Genomic DNA, 24,106 nt, shown 5'->3' with positions numbered 1-24,106 from the left:
TATTTAAAAACAAGAATTATTTCTGTAGCAAGCATTTTTAGTTCAGGCATATTATTTCAAAGGACTTTAATTTTAGATTGTTTTGTATGAGTTAACCGTTGCTGCTAGTTGCGCGATGGCGGAAAAGCAATCTGGTTTAAAACCTCCGTCGAGAATAGGAAAGCCTGGTGCAATATTAATGGGTAAGATGAGTGGGAAGTAAAGCCATAACTCGTATATAGGTCTTAATATAATTTGTACTTTCTTTTCACCTAACTTTTTTCTTATGGAAAGTATGTTTTAATGCTTTGGTGTATGTATATATATGTTTAATGGATAATGTAGCCTTTTCAGCATTATTTCATTATCATAAATTTTATATTCATTATCATTTCAGCATTTCAGCATTATTTCATTTCATATATCTTTACTCTGTTATTTTACTTCATTACTTATTGTGGAACATTTAATATTTGTGACACATTTAAACCAGGAACAAAAAGTATTCCCGCACAAAAGGCACCTTCATCTACAAATAGTAACTCCAATGCTGCATCGAACTTTATTATAGGTTTGTATTTATTGAGTCAAGTTTTAGTAATACATAAAAAAGTTTGAGGGTTTAAATCTTCCAATTTCAAAAATTAATCTAAGAAATAAATGAAGGTTAACATTTTTTTAAGAAAAATATTATTGTATTTTTATTTTAATTTATAAAAATATATTTTGAATAATTTTAGGTGACAAAGTAATACTGAGTGGGTCAAAAGTTGGTCGCATTCAGTTCTTGGGTGAGACAGAATTTGCTCCTGGTCAATGGGCAGGTATTGTATTAGAAGATGCAGTGGGAAAGAATAATGGATCCGTGGCTGGTGTGCAATATTTTCAGGTTAGTGTTTCATTTGGGTTAATTTAACTTTTACTTTATTTAATTACTATAGATTGGTGTTTCACTTGTAAAGTGTTTCAGAAGAGTTGTTGTTTCTGTTTTTTTATGTATTGTCTACTTAGTTTGTAATTTCTGATATATATACTGTTATACAAGTAATGTACTGGTTCAGTACGGTAATAAATGTGTATGTTTATATAGCCTACTGAAATACTAATAAATGTTATAAATATACATGCAAATTTTAGTTGAAATGTTATTATACTTTTTTTTTTTTAAATAGGTAGTAAAACTGTTTACATATTTGTCCTTTATTATAAATACCAATTTTAGTTAAATTTGTGCTGCTCTCCTATTGATTGGTTAATGGGAAACGAAACTCTTTACATATTTTTTATTCACAGTGTGAACCTATGCATGGTGTGTTTGCAAGACCAAGTAAACTGGTTCGAGCTAACAATGAAACTGCTGGAAACACCACAGGTGTGAATATAATGCTGGTTGTAATGTTTGTTATATTTAATTTGAAAGCTAATGTATAAATACTTTTAGCTTTAGTGCCTGAATGTTTGTTAGATTTAATTTATGTTTATGCATCTGTATTAAACTGTGATGTCTGAAATACTGTAGGTTTTAAGCTTTTACATTAAATTTTTCTGAATATAGTTTAAATTTTAAATCAAAATTCAGATCTAATATTCTGCATAATCTGTTTAACAGCACAGAGCCAATGAATGGTTTATGTAAGACACTTATGCTTCTAATCTGTTTAACAGGCAAATCCACAGTTACTACAGTAAAACCACCATCTACATTATCCAAACCAAAATCAGCCACTGCTGTCAAAACTGCTCCTCTTACAATAGCTAACCTCAAAGCATCAACCGGTGAAACTCCTACTCATGAAAGAAAGAAAAAAGGTTTTTACTATTTACCTGTGGTGTTCATATTGCTTGACAAAGTGCCACGGCACAGTGGTTAGCACACCGTACTTGATCCCAAGGATATGGATTTAAGACTCGAAGCTGCTTTCATTGTGGGCATATGTTTGCTTGGACAAGACACTTACCGTTAATTACTTCAACCCAGTGGTTAAGGCGACACTGGGTTGTTTAAATTTAGCCATACATAACATAATTGTCCACAAAGCTATTATTCGTAAGCAGTGTATGTAACAGAACACCCCTGTTCAATACAACTTTCATTGCCCCTATAAATAAATCAGTTACTTTTATTCACTCTATCAGGTATAAGAAGTCCAGCATCAAGTATTCGAAGCTTAAAGTTTGGAGGTTTAGGTGATGCTTCTAGTGTTCGTTATAATGAAGATATTAAAGTAGGAGACAGAGTTAATGTTGGTGACGCAAAAGTTGGTACGTTTCTCCATATTATCTGCCTTAATTAACCTACTGATAATACAATGATATAATAAACGTTTCCGTCCTAAAAGCTGTATGGTTTAATGTACGTCGTTTAGTTGTCAGCACTCATTGTTATTTATCCGTTTTCTGCTTTTTAAGTTTCCATAAAAACAACTTTTTCTGTTGTCATTAACTATTATTACTTTTTCATATTTCTTTTATGTTTTTCATGTTTTTTTTGTGTTTTCAACCATTAATATTGTAGGAACGGTTCGTTTTGTTGGTGAGACTGAGTTTGCGAAGGGTTGTTGGGTTGGGATTGAACTTGATTCAGCGCAAGGGAAGAATGATGGATCTGTTGCTGGAAACAGGTGAAGTTTTCTATCTATAGTTAAACTTCATCAAATAAATATATAATTTTTATTTTTAATAAATCAACTATATAGGCCTATGCGTATTGTTTCTTTAGGTAGTCTAGTTGATGTACTAAAATTGCAAATCGAAGTTCTGTAAATACCACATGCAGTCAAGCGCAATCATGTGTTACAAATAAAGAAATAGCATTAACAATGCAATAGTAACAAAACAATACAACAACATAACAATATTTATGATATGTTTTGATGATAACAAATTTACCTTTTATTTCCAGGTATTTTACCTGTGAGGCAAACTTTGGGCTTTTTGCATTACGCCATAAAGTTAAAAAAGTGACTGGAACTGGTAAGTAATTATGTATATCTCATTCAAGATATAGATTTATTCTAAATTTACTTTTATAATGAGATTTCACTGAGTATGGAAAATAGAGATACAGACTGTGTTCATATATATGGATTTGGATTTTTCCTTTAATAAAATTTTCTCTTTTAAGTGGCAAAGAAAACAGCACAGAGTGCCGTAAAGAAGAGGCCGACAGTTAAATCACCTGGCAGTTCAGCTTCGTCTGTTAGCAGCGTAACTTCAATACCAAGTCTACGCAGACCATCCAAGGTACATCAGTAATCTAATTTATTGCACAATTTATTTATATCATGGAGGCACGGTGCTATGAATATTGATCTGTTACTGTGAATACTAGAATACACCGCTGTTATAAAAAATTACATAATAAGCACTTTACAAAAGACAAACAAGAGTGAATTCCTTTTTGGAGTAGATTCTTTTTTATGTTATTTTTTTGTTTGTTTGATTACTTGTCACTATATTAGTTTTTGAGCCCGTTTTACCCACAGTTGCAGTCGGAAGTATCGTCACGATACAAACAGAAGACGGCAGCTACTGGTGTGCAAGCTCTGCAAGAAGCTTTGGTTGAGAAACAGCAACATGTTGAGTCCCTGATAGCTGAGAGAGACCAGGAGAAAAGTGAACTTATGGAAGTCAATTTAACCGCTGCGATGAAACAAGATCAACTTAATAAACTACAAGAAGCGCATGATCAGGTATATTCATTTGAAATTTAGGGGTAAATTCTCTTTCCCTTTTTGTAACAAAAATATTTTTATTAAAAAAAAACAGTTTTAATTAAATAAACATAGCTTTTTGATGGTTAACCGAGGTTTTGGTGATTGACTGTATATTAAATGTACTGACATAAAATAATCCTTACTTTTTTTCAATTATTTTTATTAATTCATTTGACTATGGCTTTCATTTTTCAGTTTGTGAAAGAGAAAGAATCTCAACTTGACCAACTCCGGAGGTTGGTGGAAGAGGCGGACCTCGAGAAGGTCAAGTTAGCTCAGGATCTTGACGAGGAGAGAAGGAAAGCGGAGGATTATCAATTCCAACTGGAGGAAGGACAGATTATCAAAGATGATATGGAGGTACATAGAATAAGGATTTTGTATGTTATATATTTGTTTATATACATTGGGGTGGGAATTTTGTATTATAGCACTGTAACAGAGTTGTGTGTTTGGATAAGACGTTATATGAATAATTCATAATGTTTGAACTTTTTTAATCAGTTACCACTGACAGTTTAATCTCATAGATTTCTTATTGATTAGTTGTAAAGATATTTATCGATTTTGCTTCTGTACATTAAATAAACAATCCATATTTACTAAATACAACATTAGACAAGTTTTTATTTACTCTTTCTATTTATTTTTATAAGTTCTGAAATACAGACATTGTAAAAATGTTCCGAATATTGCTTATGTATAAATATGAACTTGCATGAGCATGGTTGCTTTTGTGCCTTACCCATGCATCCAGATGCTTAACCATGGTTTCCAACACAAAACACCAAACACATAATTTCCTGTACCCCTTAACCGCAACCCAACCGCAACCCAACCGCAACCCAACCGCAACCCAACCGCAACCCAACCGCAACCCAACCCAACCGCAACCCAACCCAACCGCAACCGCAACCCAACCCAACCGCAACCCAACCCAACCCAACCGCAACCCAACCCAACCCAACCGCAACCCAACCCAACCGCAACCCAACCGCAACCGCAACCCAACCCAACCGCAACCCAACCCAACCCAACTGCACCCCTTAACCGCAACCCAACCCAACCTAATTCTCTAGTTTACTTCTACCCTTACGCCTTACCTTACCAATACTGGAGGGCATAACCCAAACCCTGATACCTAGGGATGCACATTACAGAATATTTATTTCGAATCTAGAATTCCGAATCTAGAATTTTTTTATAAAATTATTACTTTTGTAAAATTGTTAAATTACGTTAAGAGATGACGTATGATGAGGTCATTAAACAGAATACCGAATCCCGTAATTGGATACGAATACAAATGGATTTTAATCTCACGGATTGGAAATTCTATAATGTGCATTCCTACTGATACCCACAGTCCGTGACAATCATTCTTGTCTATGTTATGAGGTCTTTCAGCCATTAACAAGTCACCCCGATACTCACCACCCATTAGACCACTTGGTTGTGGAAATGTCTATAAAGTGTCTTGCACAAAGACACACACACTTATTGATATCAGTATCTGTCATACCTTTTCACCTCCAACCCCATAAACCCCTTTTGAATACCCCATCCCCCAATCTCATACACCTACCTCTGCCCATACACCCCAACCCTATATACTCCAACCCCATACACCCTAAGAAACCCTTCAAACCCCTTTAAACCCCATACACCCACCCCAATACAGGCACTACTAACCCCATTAAACACAGGCCGAGTTGTCAAAACTTCGATCATCTGTCACCGAGCTTAACTCTGGACTTCACATTGAACGAAGCAAGTCACTTAGCTTACAAACAAGCTTAGAGGATACTAGGGTAATGCTCTAACTCATAAATGGAACCTGTAGAACTGCTACAATAAAAAATGATGAAAAAAAATCCAAACTTGCTCAAATTACAAAAGTATAATACAGTAGGGTGGGGGAAGACGGGACACCTTTAGCACATAATATACAAATATCCTGATCTTGTTTTAAACAGTTAACAACTGTCTATGGGAGTCGTGAGGATATGGTTTTATAATTCTTTAAATGTTCTTTATTTACTACCAAGTGGGACAAGAAAATAGAACTAAAAGGTGTCCCATCTTCTCGCAATCTACTATATATTAAATTAATATATTAGTTTTATTTTTTGCCTTGAAATTTTGAACTTGGTGAACACACTGTGAGATTGTTGCCACACACATTGTGTGATATCATTATTTCAACTGTGCATGTCTGACTGCTAATCTATTTGAACTTTTAACTGCATGTAGGTTTTGAGCCTGAATTAATAAAATATAATAACATGGTATGGCCATATAATCCACTTTTAAAGGCGTCAAACTTTTTTAAATGCAGAGAATGCATGGCTAGTTAACTGTACATTTGTATGGTACAAATCTTGCTTATTGGTTGTAATGTTTGCTAATTAATTCTGGGAAAGTTCCGACGCAGGCCTGCCTACCCAAGTTTGGCACCTAGCCTTCTGTTATACCAAATATTTTTGCTGAATTTTGTTAAATATTTCTTTTAAACCGTAATGGTAAAAAATTGACGAGGTTAATTTGGGAATTATTAAGTGATTGAAACCACATAATGTTAATTATGACATCACACCAGGCGTTAACTGTTGATGATAAATCTGAGTTGAATCAACTCCGCATTGAAAGAGATGAAGCGCAACAACAAATTAATCAACTAAATCAACAAGTTGAATCCCTAACTGTAAGTTTTGGTTCATTTTTTTTGTTATGGAAATCTTTATGTTTTCATGGTATTATATTTGATAGGATTTTACGTTACAGTTCCAAGTTGCTGAGATTATGTAGTACAGTACAATGTCTTTTTTTACAGAACCTTTTATATAGCAAATTGTTAGTCTTTGTACAGAAATGCTCTGTGAACTTTACAGTCTGTACAAAAAAAGTGTAAAGATTAGTTTTAATAACCCTACCTCAAATCTGCACATGTATTATATCTATTATTCCAAACCACAGGAGCAAGTTAACAACTCCCCAGTGTTTGAACTTGAGGAACAATTACTTGAATCAAAGTCATCATTGGAAGAAACAGAAGCTACAATTGCCCAGATGAAGATAAATGTTGAAACAGCTGAACAAGAAAATATTAAACTTAAAAATTTAATTGAGGATTCAGTAAGTTGTTTTGTTTAATTTTTTTGTGGTAATGTTTTTTGTCAGTACTTTGTAGTAAATTCTCTCATATACTTGACTTTTATATCCAGTTAAAGTGCATTAGGTAGGCTCATTAGTGTAGAAATCTACACACCTGTCTTAAAAGATATTTTTTATTGCCCAAAGTGTTTTCATGAAACAGTTTATTCTAAAATTTGGGACCATGTTTTCCACAAACAGTTGCAGAAACACAGCGAGGAAACTTTCGAATTAAAGAATCAGTTGAAAATTCTTGCGGAAAAACGTAACGAACAGTTTACTGCTGTAGATGCAGTGGCAGAAAAAGAAAGGTATTTAGTTATTTCAAGTTTTATTTTCCATTAAATTAATAAAACAAATTAAGCTAAACCACCATAAAAATGAGAATTTAAACATTGTTTGAATCTTAACTTACATAAGCACATTCACTTAAACTTTTACGTTTTTGTTGCTTTTAGACAAATCTCATCATTGGAGCAAGATCTTCTGAATGCCAACCAATCTTTGGAAAGTATAAAAGTAAGACTTTACTCTAATACTTTATATTCTATATCCTCATGATTTCTTAGCTTTATACACAATACCATATTACCATTGTAAATGCCGAGCATTGTGGCACAACATGGGACCTTAGGTGCCAGGAATGGACTATTAAAACCTCTGTCAGTAGTAACCATCACCCCAACACCTCAATCTAATATTGTATTCACAATTTACTAGGACATACCCGCTCCATTATATTAGGGATTTGGGAACAGAAGGATGATCACTGATTTTTTTATTATTAGGAGGAAAAGAAGAAAACGGAAGAAGAGGTTGAGAGGATGATGTTGGAGATGAAGTCTCTCAATGAGGATCGAGAGAAGTTGGAGCAAAGTTGTAAAGAGGAGATAAAGCAGAAGATCAACCTCCAGGAAGAGGTTGAGAGGTTCAAAGAGTCCTTGGATGCAAAAGATGCGGAGTTTGGGAAGATCAAGATCAGTTTAGACGAGAGGTTGAAGATGATTGAAGAGAAAGATCAACTTTGTTCGCAACTTAATCAAAAGTTGGATGTTGCTACAAGTTGTCAACAACAGGTGAGAATTTGTGGGGAATAGATTTTAAAACATAGTTTTTGTAGCTATCTATTTATTTGTAAATTCTATTGTATTATGTTGGTGAGGTCCTTGTTGACTTAGGATATAGACCAGTTAGTTTCATGTTCCTTTATAAAATTGTTGTTACGCCTTTTTCTGTTGATTGAATTCTTAAAATTTAACTAGCTACTTAAAAAATTCACTGTGTTTGTTTGGCAGTTCATGAAACACCATTTATTTAACTTAACTGTAAAGATCTGGGGTTACGAAAATGACTTTGGTTGGACTTGTATGTTATCTGTTAAGTTTCATAACACCAGCTCCTCATTTAACTGAATGTTTTAAATTCAGCTTCAAACACAACTTAATTCTTGTAACGAAACATGGCAACAAAAGTTCAATGAATCAAATGAAAAAGTTCAAAATCTGGAAGCTACTCATGAAACTGCTATGCAAGAGGTAAAGATAACTGTTAAAAATATTTTGATACAGGAAAAACACAATTTGTTTATGTTTGGAGAAGTTTTTTATTGAATATGCAGCTGTAGTTTTTACTTTTTATAACTAGGAAGTTTTGGGCATATTTTATCTATAATAGCTTGTTTTTGTTCAACCAACTTTCAATACTGTACTGTAAAAGAAATAGAAATTATGTAATAATCAATGCTAAACAAGTACATTCTGTTACATTTATAAACATGAAGTTTTAAGCATATATTATTTATCGTATGTTTCAATGCTTTTTGTTTAGCTAATTTTTATTACTTTAAGGAAAGAGCTAAACAAAAATTATGTAATAAGCAATGTTTTATAAGGCTAGTTAAAACTTCTTGTTACACATTTCAACCAATTATTTTGTCACAGGTGGAGACAATGAAGTCAAAGAATGAATTGTTGACGAAACAAAACGTCGATTTGCAACAAAACCTGGATGTTATGAGTAAACAAACGGGAGACAAAGACCAGACTTATAATCAACAATTGTAAGTTGAACATAACTGTTAATTCTTTGTACTACATATTAGGAAAAAACTAATTTCTTTTTCTGTTATTTATACTAGGAATACATATCATAAGAATACTCATTTTAAGAATGACTTAATTTTATGGCAGAAGATATTTTGGTATTTAATAAGCCAGACCTTTCTTTTTAACTTACCAAATTATACTAAACATTTCTAAAATTTATGAAAAATGGTTATATTCAAGAAATTTTACAGAATTTTAAAGAGAAAGTTTCCTGTCAGACTTAATACTGGGTTAAATTTATTTTTCACACTCAATCCTCAATGCTTTTAGAACACGCTAAACCATACATTTTTTTAAACCACTCTATGATTTTCTAATCACAGACAATCAGCAAGAGAAACTATAGAACAAACAACAAACGATCTCATTCTAGCCAGACAGAAATTGGAACAAGTCGAAAAAACAAACCAAAAATTAAATGAGGTACCACTGTAGAAACCGTTGCATTTTGAAGTAGTTGTGGATGGTTGTGTTTGCACTGACATCTTGCTGTAGTCATTTAGATGTTTTCATTTTAATCTAATAATTTAAACAAATATGCACATTATTTGCAAATTTGGCATCATTTTTCTTCAAGCTTTTTACTTAGTATGTTTTAAATGGTTCACCTATACATACAATAGCAAGAAACAAAATCACATTCATATAAAATAATATAACTGAATGCTTGCCACATACATGGTAAGTTGGGCAAAGCATTTTTTTAACCACACCGGACACAGGCTTTGGAAACTCAACTAAAAACACTTCAAACTGAAGAAGAATTGAGGAAAGAAAAAGAATCAAATGTTGATGAATTGAACCAATTGATTTTAACTTTAAAAGAGGTAAGATCAAATTATTTGAAAAATGGGCCAACTTTGTGGCCCAATTTCCAGGTTTCATGGCAGACCACGCTGCTGTAGGAGCGGACTTATATAAAATAAAATTTAAAAACAATTTTAAAGGCTGTCTATTCATCATTAAAAAAGTTTAATTTAATGCAACATAGTTTTCTACCTTACTGCCTTATTGTTCACCTGTTTAGTGATATGGTTGCAATACTGAAATTGCATCATTTATATTACATGCATTTCGGATAATTGGTCAATTCTGACCTAAATTCCAGGACCCATGGCATGCCACACTGCAGGACCTCACCCACAAAGATTGGGTTATGTTTTATTTATGCTTGTACTTTTTTCAGGCTGCCATGAAACATGAAACTATGCAAGCTGAGCTGAATGAAAAAGTGGAAACAAAATCAAAGGAATTAATATTGCTGTCAACTAAATATGAAGAATTAAACATGCAATACAATGTAGCTGCTGAAGAGGGAGGAAACTTAAGAGAAAAATATCTCAGTCTTGAACATAAAGAAACCCAGCTTGAAGCAGAAGTAAATAAATGTAGAACGGATTTAGATGAAGCATCAAAGCATACAGAGTCTTTGTTGCAGGAGCTAAAATCCTGCAAGGAAAGATCAAAATCTTATGTAGAGGCAGGGGACAACTTAGCGGGGGAAATGGATGATTTGAAATCTGAACACGATAAGCTGCAGAAACTTCTAGAAGCTTCAAATGCAAAAGTATCTGAACAAGTTAAACATATAAAGGAGCTTGAAGGAAGGTGTTCTATGTTGGGGGAAGATTTAAAGAGTTCTGAATCTGGCAAGGGGGAAGTTATGGTGGAGTTGCAGAACTTGAAGTCACAGAATGATGAAATATTTAAAGAGCTTAATGAAGCTAAATTGTCAATTGAAAAGTTGCGATCGGAAAATGTGGAAAAACAAGAAAAGATGGAAAAAATAGAGGCGGCAAATGCTGAAGATGTAGCAGAAGTAAGTTTTGTTAGAAATTAAGGATATAATCATATTTATACTGTGTGAATTTCTACGTTTTTGTTATCATTTAGCTATGAATAACCATAACAATATACCGATACAGTAATCACTAATCGGTATTTATTATTTCAATGCTCTTAACCTGTAAAAGTATGTTTATATTTTTGATTTTCTAATTATTGCATGGGTGTTGTTATTAAATTAATACTGTCAAATTGTTGTCTATTTTTGCTTAAAAAAATGTTACTTTCCAAACAGATGAAAAACAACTTTGAGAAACATGTTCAAGACCTTATGAACCAAGGTGAAGTTTCTTCACAAGAATTATTCACTTATAAACAACAAACAGAAGAAGAGAGAAAGGCAAAAGAAAAACTAAAATCTGAGCTTGAAAGTTTAAACGAAAGTTTATGCTTGGCTAACCAAGAGAAAGAAGATTTATCCATGCAATTGGAGAAGACTGCAAGTGATGTAGAGGCTCTTCAATGCTCCTTGAAAGAGGAGAGAGGGAATGTGGAAAAACTTGAGGAAAAGGTTGTGGAGGTTGAATTGGTTTTGGGAGGAGAAAGAAAAAAGTTTGAAGATGATAAGTTGGGGATGCAAGGATCTATTAATGATCTTAAGAAGAGTCTTGAGACTAAAAACTCTGAATGCGATAATCTGCAAATTAAGGTGAAAAAAACGGAATCAGAAAAAACTGAGGTTCAAAAATCATTGGAAAATCTGAAAACGGATCTTAAAAAAGTTAATTCTGAGTTTTCTGAAGTAAAATCAAAGTTAGAAGAAGAAAATAAAGAGTTGGAATCAAAAAATGCTGAACTTGTTATTTCTGTGGCTGATTTGAGTGAAAAATCTCACCAAGTTTCATCAGAGTTGGATGAACTAAAATCTAAACATGAAACTTTACAACTGTCGGTTCAGCAACAAAAACAGGTAATATTAATTTTTGGAAAATCAAAGTTTTTTTTTATGGGCAAACTGTATAATGTAGTTTTTTTATATTTTTGTTACTCGGTTCAAATAAAGATTGATTCAAATAGTTTTTGCGAAGTATAATTTCTATACTTTTTATTGCAGAAAGAAACAGAAACTTTATCTTTTGTTGAAAAACTTCTGACACAACTTGACATTGAGAACAATGAATCATGTGACTTACCTCAACAGTTTGAACTGATGACTTCAAAGTGCATTGGATTGCAAGATGAATGCAAACATCTTGAAGAGACGTATCGGGTCTGTGAAAATGAGAAGACCAATGTGGAGAAACAGTGCACTGAGTTGAGTGGAAATTTCTCTAACCTGGAAATTGAGTTTGAGGGAATCAAAACTGGGCTGTCTAAGGAGAGAGCTAGGGCAGAAGAATTGGATTCAAAATGTCAAGAATTGACAGAAAAATGCGAAAAAGTAAATTCTGAAAAGGTTGCTGTTACTGAGGAGCTTGAAGGCTCAAGGCGGAGCTTAAAAGAGATGACAGCACAGTTGTCTGAACAGACAGCTAAGGCAAAGAAATTGGATTCAAAATTTCAAGAGTTGACAGAAAAATACGAAAAACAAAATTCTGAAAACGTGGTTGTTACTGAAGAGCTTGAAAGCTCAAGGCGAAGCTTAAAAGAGATGACAGCTGAGTTGGCTGATCAGACAGCTAAGGCAAAGAAATTGGATTCAAAATTTCAAGAGTTGACAGAAAAATACGAAAAACAAAATTCTGAAAAACTGGTTGTTACTGAAGAGCTTGAAAGCTCAAGGCGAAGCTTAAAAGAGATGACAGCTGAGTTGGCTGATGTGAAACTACAGAAAGAATTGCTGTCAACCAATGCTGAAGATATTGATGCCAAAACTATGCAAGTGAAAGCTATGTATGATGAAGTGCTGCAACAGAATGATCAGTTGTCTGTTCAATTACAAACTGTTGTTACTGAAAAAAATCAAATACAAAGCGATCTGGAAACTCAAGTTAAATCTTCAAATGATGAAAAACAACAAAGTGAACAAGTAAGTTAAGTTTTACTACAATAGTCCTATTGAATGGAACAGAATGATTTACTCCAGCATGGCGGTTAAAAAATAGTCATTATTTATGACACAGTTGTTTTGTTTCAAACACGTCATGCCGGCTTAACAGTTACCATGTGTGTAACTTTCTGGGTGATTGTTTGTTTGGTCTTTATTTTTTGGGACTTCATAACGCCAGACATTCTGTTTTATTTTAAAGTTCGTTTTGAATTTTTTTTTAGAAAACTTCTATTAATACCATTTTTTTTAGAAACTTGTTCAAGTTGAAGAAGAATTAACGCAGTTGAAGTCTCAGCTTGAATTGAAATGTGAGGAAAATTCAACTTTAGATTCTCGCTGTTCAGAACTTACGAGCAAACTTGAAAAGTTGGAAACAGAAAATAAAAACGAAATTGAAAGTCGAGTTAAAGCTGTTGAAGAAGCTGAAATTAATATCAGGAAATTACAAGAAGAAAAAGAAGCAATGCTTATACAGTGCAATGATTTTGAATCTGAATTACAAAGTACGCGTAGCAAATTAGAACTCACTGCCTCAGAATACGATAATCTGCAAGTTGAGATCAAAAAAACTGAATCAGAAAAAACTGAAGTTAAAAAATCATTGGAAAATCTAAAAACTGACCTTGAAAAAGTTAATTCCCAGTTTTCTGAAGCGAAATCGATGTTAGAAGACGAAAATAAAGAGTTGGAATCAAAAAATGCTGAACTTGTTTTTTCTGTGGCTGATTTGAGTGAAAAATCTCACCAAGTTTCATCAGAGTTGGATGAATTGAAATCTAAACATGAAACTTTGGTTGCAAGTTATGATGAAAGTAAGAAGAACAAAGATGAAGTTGAGAGGAAGTTGGATCAAGTCAATCAAGATCATCTTGCTGTTTTAAGTGAGATGGAAAAGTTGAAATTGGAAAAACAAAATCTTGAAGCAAGTCTTTGCGAGAAAAATCAACTTTTACAATCGTCAAGTCAGGAACAAACACAGGTGAGTTGAGTGAATTTCTTTTTACATTCATTTTCAATGTTATTTGAAAAATACATTTAAGCAGTTTGTATTGCAGTATAGCTTTGCTTAATTTAAATATAAACTGAAAAATGTTTATGGAGTATTAATGATTGTAGATATTTATTTTGACAATTTTTTTTAGTATTTTAATTTTCTACCAAAGTAACCACCCTGCAGTATTAGGGTAATAGATCCAGGGCTCAGCTAATGTTGTGTTTTATCATTAGAGAAGGTAAAGTATGCTATACTAATTGTTAACAACATGTTTGGTTTACAGAAACTTGTTCAGGTTGAAGAAGAATTGACGCAGTTGAAGTCTCAGCTTGAATTGAAATGTGAGGAAAATTCAACTTTAGATTCTCGCTGTTCAGAATTCACAAGCAAACTTGAAAAGTTGGAGACAGAAAATAAAAAGGAAATTGAAAGTCGAGTGAAAGCTGTTGAAGAAGCTGAAATTAATATCAGGAAATTACAAGAAGAAAAAGATGCAATCGTTAAACAGTGCAATGATTTTGAATCTGAATTACAAAGTACGCGTAGCAAATTAGAACTCACTGCCTCAGAATGCGATAATCTGCAAGTTGAGATCAAAAAAACTGAATCAGAAAAAACTGAAGTTGAAAACTCATTGGAAAATCTAAAAACTGATCTTGAAAAAGTTAATTCTGAGTTTTCTGAAGCGAAATTGAAGTTAGAAGAAGAAAATGCTGAACTTGTTATTTCTGTGGCTGATTTGAGTGAAAAATCTCACCAAGTTTCATCAGAGTTGGATGAATTGAAATCTAAACATGAAACTTTGGTTGCAAGTCATGATGAAAGTAAGAAGAACAAAGATGAAGTTGAGAGGAAGTTGGATCAAGTCAATCAAGATCATCTTGCTGTTTTAAGTGAGATGGAAAAGTTGAAATTGGAAAAACAAAATCTCGAAGCAAGTCTTTGTGAGAAAAATCAACTTTTACAATCATCCAACCAAAAAGTATCAGAGGTCTGTTGATTTTCTTTCAAATATGGTGACAAGGTTACATAGGGGTGATTTGTAATCATACCTTATTATTTATATGTTAAATAAAGGGGTTTAGCTTAGGTTTTTATGTAAAATATAAGTCTACTCTACTTAGGTATATTTTATTATCTGTAAAAAGATAAATAAATATATAGTTACCTTAATAAAATACAACTGTTCAAACTTAAGATTTTACAGTTAAAGGACCTCCAAACACTTGTTTGCTTTAAATCTGTCTACAGCAGTTTCATACAAACTGTTAAAAATGCCATAAAATAGGATTTTTTGTAAATTAACCATAGCACATTTCACAATACACAGGGGAGGGGCTCAGTTTTAAAACCCTGGCCTTAAAAATATAAAATACTTTTTTCAGGCATACATAGGCATACTAACATAAACTATTATTCTGTAGAAGTATTGAACCTTAGAAGAATCACATAGCGTTTCATGATCGACAAATTATATCTTCATTAATTCATCATTTAGTTTTACCAACTAAATTTGCGAGCTCTTTTCAGTTGCACTTTTCTTTGATTCTTTGCTCTAATCAAGTAGTTCTAACTAGATTTAATATCCACTTGAATGGTTTTATGTTTTGTTAACTTTTAGCCCGAATGTTGTAATACAAATTTTATCCAAATAGATTTTTTTTTTAAATGCATATTTCAATATATACATATATATATATTAAAAAGTTAAATTGTTAAAAAATGGTGAATTTTAATTTTACATTTAGTTTTTGTATGTTTTGGTATTTTTATAAATATTTTAATATATTTTTTGTTTTGTTATAATTTAAGACCCATACCACCACACCACTTGTGCATAATAAAAAATTTGTTAAATTATTTCTTTCAATCTAGGATGCATCAGAAATACAGAAAACCTTGCTTCAATGTCAAACTGAGAATAATACTTTAAGTGAAAGAATCATGAACGTCGAAAACGAAAATAAAAACGTAATTTCGCATATTTTTTTATCTTGCACAAATTTTATTAAAAATTTTTTTTATTAAAAATTTATTATGTGTTGTTTCCTATATATATAGTAGAGTGTGGAAGATGGGACACCTTTTCATTTTATTTTCGCGTCCCATTTGGTGTTAAACAATGAACATAGAATTCTACAACCGCATCCTTAAGACTTCCATAGACTGTTGTTGTTTAAAACACTGTCAGGATATTTGGATAATATGTGTTAAAACTGTTTCATCTTCCCCCATCCCACTGTACCAACTTTTTACCATATACCAACACCATGTAATTTTTAAATTTTCTTCATAGTTTAAAACTGAAGAGGAAACATTGCAAGCAAAGGTCAAGAAGTTAGAAGCAAGGTATGATATGGTTATAGATTCTCATAAAAACATGTAGTGTGTTGGTAGTGATAGAGACCTAATTCAAGCACCTGTAGTAGCCGGTGCCGTAATTTTGCCAAATTTGTAAACCTTGAAAACTTCATTTACAACAATGTTTTAGTTAATGTAGAGAATTTTTAGCAAACTTGAAAATAGCATTAAAATCCATAAATCTGAATTTGTAGCTGTTATTAATAAATTTTGGTTTTAACAATGTAAAAAGATTTTATCTAAAACAATAGCATTTCTTGTCAACTTATAACCTGAATTTATTCTGAATTTACATAAGTTTTCTTACACCAGTAGTTACCTAGTTTTATTACTTGTTTGAAATTAGATTTTCAATGTTTCTTTCAGTTTAAGTCTGAGTGTTACAGCAGAAGAAGAAAGGTAAAAATATTGAAACAATAGTTTTGCATGCTTTGTTAATATGCATGAACATATGCTGTGCTAAACTATATATCAAAAAATAACATTTTTTCTGTTAAATTTTTGTAAATTTTTATATGTTGTATTTTTTCTCTATATCTTTTGGTGAAGTGCACCATGGGACCTGAGATTCAGGACATAGTTGACTTTTTACCCAAACACTAAAAATTGTTGTATTTCTTAAATCCTACCATAGACCAAGTGCGTGGTGACTTAAATTTTTAAAACTCCACAGTAAAAACTCCATACATCCACAGTAAAAGCTCCATACATAAATGAGCCATTTTATTCATTTTAACAAAGTCTTCCTGTAATCCCAATTCTTCACTATATGTGCATTACTATTACTACATTAAAGTTTGACTTAAAATCTTTAATATCCAGAGAAAAAGTCTTGAAACGAGAATTTGCGTCTGAACGTGATTCGCTTCAGCGGTCGCTTGACATCACCACTAAACTTATCGAGGAAAGAACGAAAGAAGCAGAAAGTTACATTAAAGAGGTATGATGTTAAATATTTTATTGCTTTATTTTTAAATATGAAAACAGAAAAAGATGCTAGCTTACAGATTTAAACTTAAAATTCCGATGGATAAATATTTTTAGACGTAAATATCAATTTTTTTAATTTATTTCTTAGTTTTATAACTTACTTAATTTAATGCATACATCAGTTGAACTCTTCACCTTTACATTTTACCAGTTTAGAAGCACGTACACAGTTTTTGAACCAAGCATACATTGAGTATACGCATAATTATATCTATGTCGGTTCAGTCTTATATGTATAGCATGAATATTGCATGTGTTCTATGTATAGTATCAGTGTTTCATGGTTACTGTTGAATTCGTAACTATTTTATGATTATGTGTTTTCTCATTACACATTCTATTCTATATGGGTAAGGTCCATGTCAAGGCCTGGGATTTAGGCCAAACTTGGCCCATTACCCCAACATTACATATGCACATTCTATTCTCTATGGTTAAAGTCCTTGTCGGAGACCTGGGATTTAGACCCCAACTTTTAATATTTTTCTATTCGCACGATCTATTCTCTATGTCTGAAGTCCTGCAGTATGACATGCCATGAGACCTGGGATTTAGGTCAGATTTTGCCCATTTCCCCAACACCCAGGAATCTTTATGCAAGTCATTCATATGACCAGTATAACTCCGTCCTTGACCCTATCCACAATACACTACACAGTATATCTTTTTATGTCTATTCTTCATGTCCTATCGTAAGGCACCTGCCGTGAGACCTGAGATTTAGAACAGAGTTGGCCTGTTATCCAAACACTAAAAATTGTTGTATTTCTCTAATTCTACCAAAGACGAAGTTCACGATAACTTTGTGTATCATACCATACTGAATATTTCTTCACGTTTAGATTACTCGCTTAAAATCTGAACAAGTTCTTGTAAAGACGTTGCAAGACCAAGTTACAAAGTTGGAGCAGCAGAAAGTTGAATTGAATGTTCAAGTTACAACATTACAACAAAGTAACCATAGCAACCAACTTTCGAATAACCACCAAGCTGATAATGGGGGTATGTATATGTTTGTGTGTGACTGTTCTTGTTTCTATACTATATTGGTGAGGTTGCATAGCATCGGTCCTAGGATTTAAGCCAGGATTGGCCTATTACCCCAACAGTTAATTAAGTTCTTTATGTAAGATGACACATACAAAAAAAACTTTATTTGTTATTCAGTGTCTTGATCAAAGAAATATATAAAAATTAAATTTAAAAAAATATGTGAAGAAACGGTTTTAAAAAAAATATTAAAAAAAAGAATTAAATAAAAGAAATATTAAAAATTTGAAAGAATTTAAAATGTATCTTAGAATCTGCATCCTTTTTAAAGCAGGTGGTGATGCTGGGCAGGTTGACTTTCTCAACAAAGTGATCATTGATCAGCAACAGAAGATAAAGATGCTCACTGATAAGATTGAAGAGTTAGAAGGAATGATGTTGGATGATGGAGCTGGGGGGGAGGAAGCAGAATATAATGGGTGGGAAGATTGAATATTTTCTCATTTAGTGATGTTTGATTGTCTGTTACTAAAAAATAGCTTTAAAATCTGAAAAAAATCACTCACAAAGTAACATACATGATAAACCAGCATGGGGTGTAGGAAACAGAACACCCGTGTTATAATGACTGTTTTCGGCCAAGTTAGGATAAGGTAAGTTTAAAAAGGAAAAAAAAACTCTGATAAAGTTGACCAAATATGAGGAAACTTGATATGGGAATCAAAATATCATAAATGGGAGATTAAAAATTGTCTAACAAATTTAGCCGATTTCTGCTACTGATAAATAACTTGGTATAAATGTGTTTTAGTACTTTATTTTATATGGTGCTAAGAGCTTTGTATTTAACCGTGTTTAAAGTATTTGTAGTACTTCAGTTTATGGGAAATCAGCGAATTAAAAGTCATTTAAATATTAATCTTTAAAACTGAACCAACATTTATATGTCTAAGATTAGAACTATGTAACTGACCCTAATTTTGCTAAAAATAAAATTTGTTATTTTAGCGAATCACGAAAACTTGCCCCTCGATTATTTTGCGATATTTGCGATGTATTTGACGCTCACGATACGGAGGATTGCCCGACGCAGAGCATGATGGAGCCAGATCCTGCAGGGGCGTCTCAACATTATGAAAGGGGGGAGGGAAGAGCTTACTGTGAGGACTGCGAAGGTAACTGCCATTTTTAGGGGTTATTATATGGTTTGGGATTATTTAGGGGGTTAGGGGGTTCTATTCTTTGTGGGTGGGGTCCCACTGCCATGCGACAATTAAAGCCAGAGTTGGCCCTGCCTTTAGGGGTTAGGGTGTATGTTTAGTTTATAGACATGCATATGGGGTCTTATTATGTTAATTATGGGTTGCTTTAGGGGGTTAGGGTTCTTTTTTACATAGGTGAGGTCCTCCTTTTAGAAGTTAAGGTGTATGTTTATTCAGAATTTGTGTAATGAACATTTGTAAAAGTAAGAAGTTAAGAACATTGCAATCTGAAAATTCTTTTTTTACAAAATATTGGATTATTTGCAGCATTTGGTCACGTGGTACACCAATGTTTTCTATCGAGTCAACAGTAAAAGTATAAAGTGTGTTTTAACTAACACAGCTACATAATGTGTGTGGTGTATTAGCTGTAACTTCATTAACTTTTCCTTGAGTTTTAAAGTGGTAAAATTAATCAGAGTAAAATAACATAGTTTAAATTTTTACAGTTTTTATGTTCTCGGATTAATTCATTTTTGGACATGTTTTAGTTTTATTGAAGTCATTTTTTTAACTGGAAAAGGTTTAAGTAGACTTATTACAGGCTTATAAAGCATCATTTATCCTGTAAAAGGTTAAGATATTTTCGTTCTAATATAAATGAAAGTTTTGTGTAGATTAAAAATAAGCAGGAATAAATTAATTAGCGTTAAACAACTGCTATAAGTTGTTGTTTTAAACCCAAAATAATTATAATTTTTTATTTACTAATAGAAACATGAATTCAAAATAAGAAAGAGACAGTCAAAGTTTTGTCTTTATTATACTTTGTTAGAATTGTGTAAACCTGATGCAAGTTGGATGATATCAACTATCAATATTAAACACCAATGGCGCATTTGTAGATATACCTCTATACTCTATGGTTTCCAATTACCATTTTCTCTTCAGTATTTGGGCATTGGACAGACGATTGTGAAGAGCAGCAGATTTTCTGAAGATCCTGTCATAACCTGGGAGTTCCATTTCTGTTTCTTCATATTTTTATTGTGGCTTTCATGCACTACCCTGCTTTCTTTAGCTGACTCTTTTCTTAAAGAGTAAATTGTGTTCCTTTACTGCAGGTACTATAGTTCATTGTAAGTTTTTCAGATAATTTCTAATATACTATTTGTTCTGCCTCTAAAATATTGAAAACTTGACTTTTTCACCATTTGTTTCAAAACACACTCAAACTAATTACGTCACTGTTTGTTTAGCAACTTGATTTTTAAAACATTTTTTAAATTTAGATAGAAAAGCCATAAAGTGTAGGGCAACAACGTGTTAATATATTTTACATATACCTTGTTTTGTCTTATTTCACAGCAAATAAATGACTAGTTGGTGGAATGTGGTGGTCGTATACCGCGAAAATGTGATGTATGAGCGCACATAGTACGGTGGGGGAGACCGGACACCTTTAGCACAAAATATCTAAATAGCCTGATTTTGTTTTAAGCACAGTTTTATTATTCTTTATTTGTTCTTTGATTACTACTAAATAGGACGAGGATATAGAATGTAAATGTGTCCCATCTCCCCCACCCTGCTATATTACCTGTTCATGTAGAAATATGTGAAAGTCGTTTTTTTTTTCTGAAATTCACATCGGTCGGAAATTTACTAAATATGCTCATTTTGCTGGTTTTCGACTGTTTTTTTATAAAGGGAATAACCTGCATGTGCAATCTAATAAAATATAGCGTAGGAGTGCAACCATATACCGTCATCGACCGTGGGCGTAAAGTTTTTTTTACCATTAAGTTAGATACGCCTTGCTTTTTAAATTATGTTTACCGCGCATACAATTATCATCAGGTAAGAACGCAAGTAGAAGCATGCCGTTGAACTGCGACGTAACTCAGGAGTTTTGTTTCACATTCTTTCGTAATAATTAGTCCTCGCACGCGTCGATTCTGCCTTTTTCCTGCAGTACGTTTCAGTTGTTTTTAGGCTTGATTGTGGATAAGGTTCTGTATATTGTACAGTGTGCGTGTATAGGTTTTGATATTTCTGTAACGTACAGTAAGAGTTCTGTATAGTTCTATGTTTTGTACGTAAAAGCTCCGCGAGTGTTGTTGTAAAGATACACATGTTATTTTAAATTGCTTTGGCTCTTACAGTAATTTATATTGTAAGGTTTATAGCTAAATGGTCCATTAATATAGTCTAAAGCAGAAAGGGTATTTTGAACCACTGTTAATCGTTTTAGATCACTATTGCTTAACTACAGAGCTATATAGGCTGCCATGTTTAGACTCTGTTTGACCGTAAGTTCTTGCTAAAGTTGTATTCGTCATGTTAGCGTATCATTAAGGTTGAGCTGCTATGTTTACTCCTTGTTTGACCCTGAGTTCTTGGAAAAGGTGTGTTATGTCTGTGAGCGTATTTGAATACATTCAGTTAGTTGAAATATACGGTAAAGCCAAGCTATAGGCATTACACTTATTACGTCATTTTGCATCACGCTGTTTCCAATTGCTATGATGCTTAAACGTAGATTACATCTTGTGCAGATAAAATGCTTGCGAGTTAAGGAGTGGTCAGCATGTAGTAACAGTTGTTTTTATCCGATGTATGTTTATGGATCCATTTTTATGTAAAGTTTATTTCGTAGTTAAAATACAAATGTGTCGTTTTTTACTAAAAATATCAACTACTTTCAGTTATATAGTGGTTCTTAAACTTTAGCAGTATTTCATTCAGTATACAATAAACTAAATATGTGTACTGCAGTCTACATTAGCACATATACAGTAGCCTAATAGCAAACTTAAAGATATAGTTACGCACTACTTGACGTGGGAGATGGAAATTGAGGCCATGATTCCTCTGTTATTTGGGTATCTGCTGGCGTTAACAGCAACTGAAGTTGTATCATCTAGTTTAACAGGTAAGAAGTGTATAATACGTAATGAGTGTGGGGAGATGGGACACCTTTAGCACATAATATTCAAATGTCCTGATTGTGTTTTAAACAGTTAACAGCAGTGTATGGGAGTCGTGAGGATACGGTTTTATAATTCCTTTTTTTGATTACTACCAAATGAGACGAGAAAATAGAACGGAAAGTTGTTCCATTTTGCCAACCCTATATACCATATATATGCTATACCAAATTGTTTGCCTTTTTTTTCTTTTTCAGTACCCACAAGCGACAATGTTACACACAGTGAAAGTTTCTGTTCCGAATCCAAAACGTCAAAGATTAGTTTTGATATCAGCTTCGATGCAGCCGCTTATCTGCCCCAAAACTTAAGTGTGATGGTTATCTCCAGTAACCCGTATATACCGCATGAGTTCCGTGCATATGTTGCAGAAATTTCGCATAACAAAGCAACGATTACTATTCAGAGAACCGACAAAAGTAACATCGGTTGGGAACCAATGTCTCTTACTATGGTGTGGACTCGTTACAACGGTAAGAGTTGAAATCTTGTTGTTGTGTGAGATGTTCTTATATAGTGCTTACCTGTTGATCCGCCATTATGCTTTACAGTTTATAGGCTGTAATACAGTATAGGGAAAACGGCACAAAATATCCAAATAATATCCAATTATCCAGATCGTGTTTTGAACAATTAACAATGGTCTATGAAGGAGTCGTAAGGATACGGTTTTATAATCGCTTACTACCAAATGGGTCAAGAAAGTTTAATAAAAAGCTGTCCGATGTTTCCCCACCCTAATACAAGTTTATGGTACGCCGTGGTGCATAGTAGTTAGCGCGCCTCCCTCTAACCCAAATGCAATGGTTTCAAGGCTTGTCGCTGCTACCATTGTGGGCGTATGTGTCCTTGGGCAACACACTTAACGGCAATTGCTCCAACCCAGTGGTCACTGATGGGTTGCCTAAATTGTCACCTGTACAAAAAAACGATCAACCACAAACTTGTAAGCGGACGCAACGTGTACAACGTTTAGCAGAATCGTCTTTTAACTACTTTCGTTACATTCGTTTAATAACTTTCGCTAACATAAATGTATTACGTTTATACTCAGATACAACAACTAACAACTGTAACGACGTATACAAGTTGGGCTATAGAAAAAGTGGTGTGTATTCTGTAAGAGTGGACCAGGATGACGGCACCAGTGTTTATGTTAACGTCTACTGCGATATGCAGGATGAAGGCGGTTGGACGGTATGTAACTCTATATATGCTAACACACATTTCTTACTTCAATACGAACATAATAGTCTATATGTATATGTGGGACACCTTGATTTTTTACATGTTTAAAGTTTGACTGTAAATCAAAACGTCCAACGTGTTTTACACACTTATTTTTGCTGTACTTCGTTATAAATGATCGCATTTTCCAAAATGTTTTTGTACCGTTGGCCGATTTTCTCGGATTAACTAAAAAATAACTCTCTAAAAAAACGCACAACTGCGATGTTTTATTTTTCATATCGTATAAATTATATAGAGAGATATTACTTTGTATTTTCTTTGCTATTATTTGTTTCGTTTTCCGATTCTTTTATTTTATAGGTGTTTCAGCGCAAATCTGGTGAAGCCGTCGGTTTTAATCGGAGCTGGACAGACTACAAAGTAGGATTTGGAAGTTTTGATCACAATTTCTGGCTAGGTGAGTATTAAACTAAGTTTTTTCACAGGCATTTTCATTAATCTTTGTTTCTTCAGGGTTAGATCTACTACATAAAATGACTAAAAGCGGAGTTTACATCTTGCGTATTGATGTACATGGATGCGACAAGATGGAATTTGCAA

General features: G+C 33.1%; 2 protein-coding genes across 6 annotated transcripts; both read left to right on the top strand.

Annotated features, from left to right (window-relative positions):
• Positions 1-20,717, top strand: LOC100177279 (CAP-Gly domain-containing linker protein 1). Of its 5 annotated transcripts, none has more exons than XM_018816384.2 (34): positions 1-182; positions 473-550; positions 720-868; positions 1,273-1,351; positions 1,645-1,788; positions 2,116-2,241; positions 2,495-2,600; positions 2,882-2,952; positions 3,104-3,222; positions 3,465-3,671; positions 3,891-4,055; positions 5,402-5,506; positions 6,295-6,399; positions 6,672-6,830; positions 7,050-7,159; positions 7,307-7,367; positions 7,637-7,924; positions 8,276-8,383; positions 8,789-8,907; positions 9,277-9,376; positions 9,676-9,780; positions 10,140-10,772; positions 11,034-11,708; positions 11,853-12,767; positions 13,039-13,767; positions 14,066-14,773; positions 15,658-15,753; positions 16,079-16,131; positions 16,510-16,542; positions 16,966-17,083; positions 17,976-18,135; positions 18,458-18,602; positions 19,132-19,298; positions 20,277-20,717. In XM_018816384.2, exons 1-34 carry the CDS (start codon positions 116-118, stop codon positions 20,321-20,323), a joined length of 7,050 nt encoding a protein of 2,349 aa, XP_018671929.1. In that variant the 5' UTR covers positions 1-115; the 3' UTR covers positions 20,324-20,717. The 5 variants fall into 5 exon arrangements, with proteins under 5 accessions (XP_018671929.1, XP_018671928.1, XP_026695088.1 ...); XM_018816383.2 differs by having other exon boundaries at positions 18,455-18,602; XM_026839287.1 differs by lacking the exon at positions 20,277-20,717 and adding an exon at positions 19,653-19,714 and having other exon boundaries at positions 18,455-18,602.
• Positions 20,718-22,175: 1,458 nt separating this feature from the next.
• On the top strand, positions 22,176-23,974 carry LOC101242406 (angiopoietin-1-like). The gene is made up of 4 exons (XM_026839324.1): positions 22,176-22,260; positions 22,513-22,788; positions 23,370-23,512; positions 23,867-23,974. Exons 1-4 carry the CDS (start codon positions 22,176-22,178, stop codon positions 23,972-23,974), a joined length of 612 nt encoding a protein of 203 aa, XP_026695125.1.
• The last annotated feature ends 132 nt before the right edge of the window (positions 23,975-24,106 follow it).

Source organism: Ciona intestinalis, unplaced genomic scaffold, assembly GCF_000224145.3.
Source record: "Ciona intestinalis unplaced genomic scaffold, KH HT000184.2, whole genome shotgun sequence".
Lineage (NCBI taxonomy): Eukaryota > Metazoa > Chordata > Ascidiacea > Phlebobranchia > Cionidae > Ciona > Ciona intestinalis.
The sequence above is the reverse complement of the archived record's forward strand: the minus strand, read 5'-3'. Positions and strand labels throughout refer to the sequence as shown.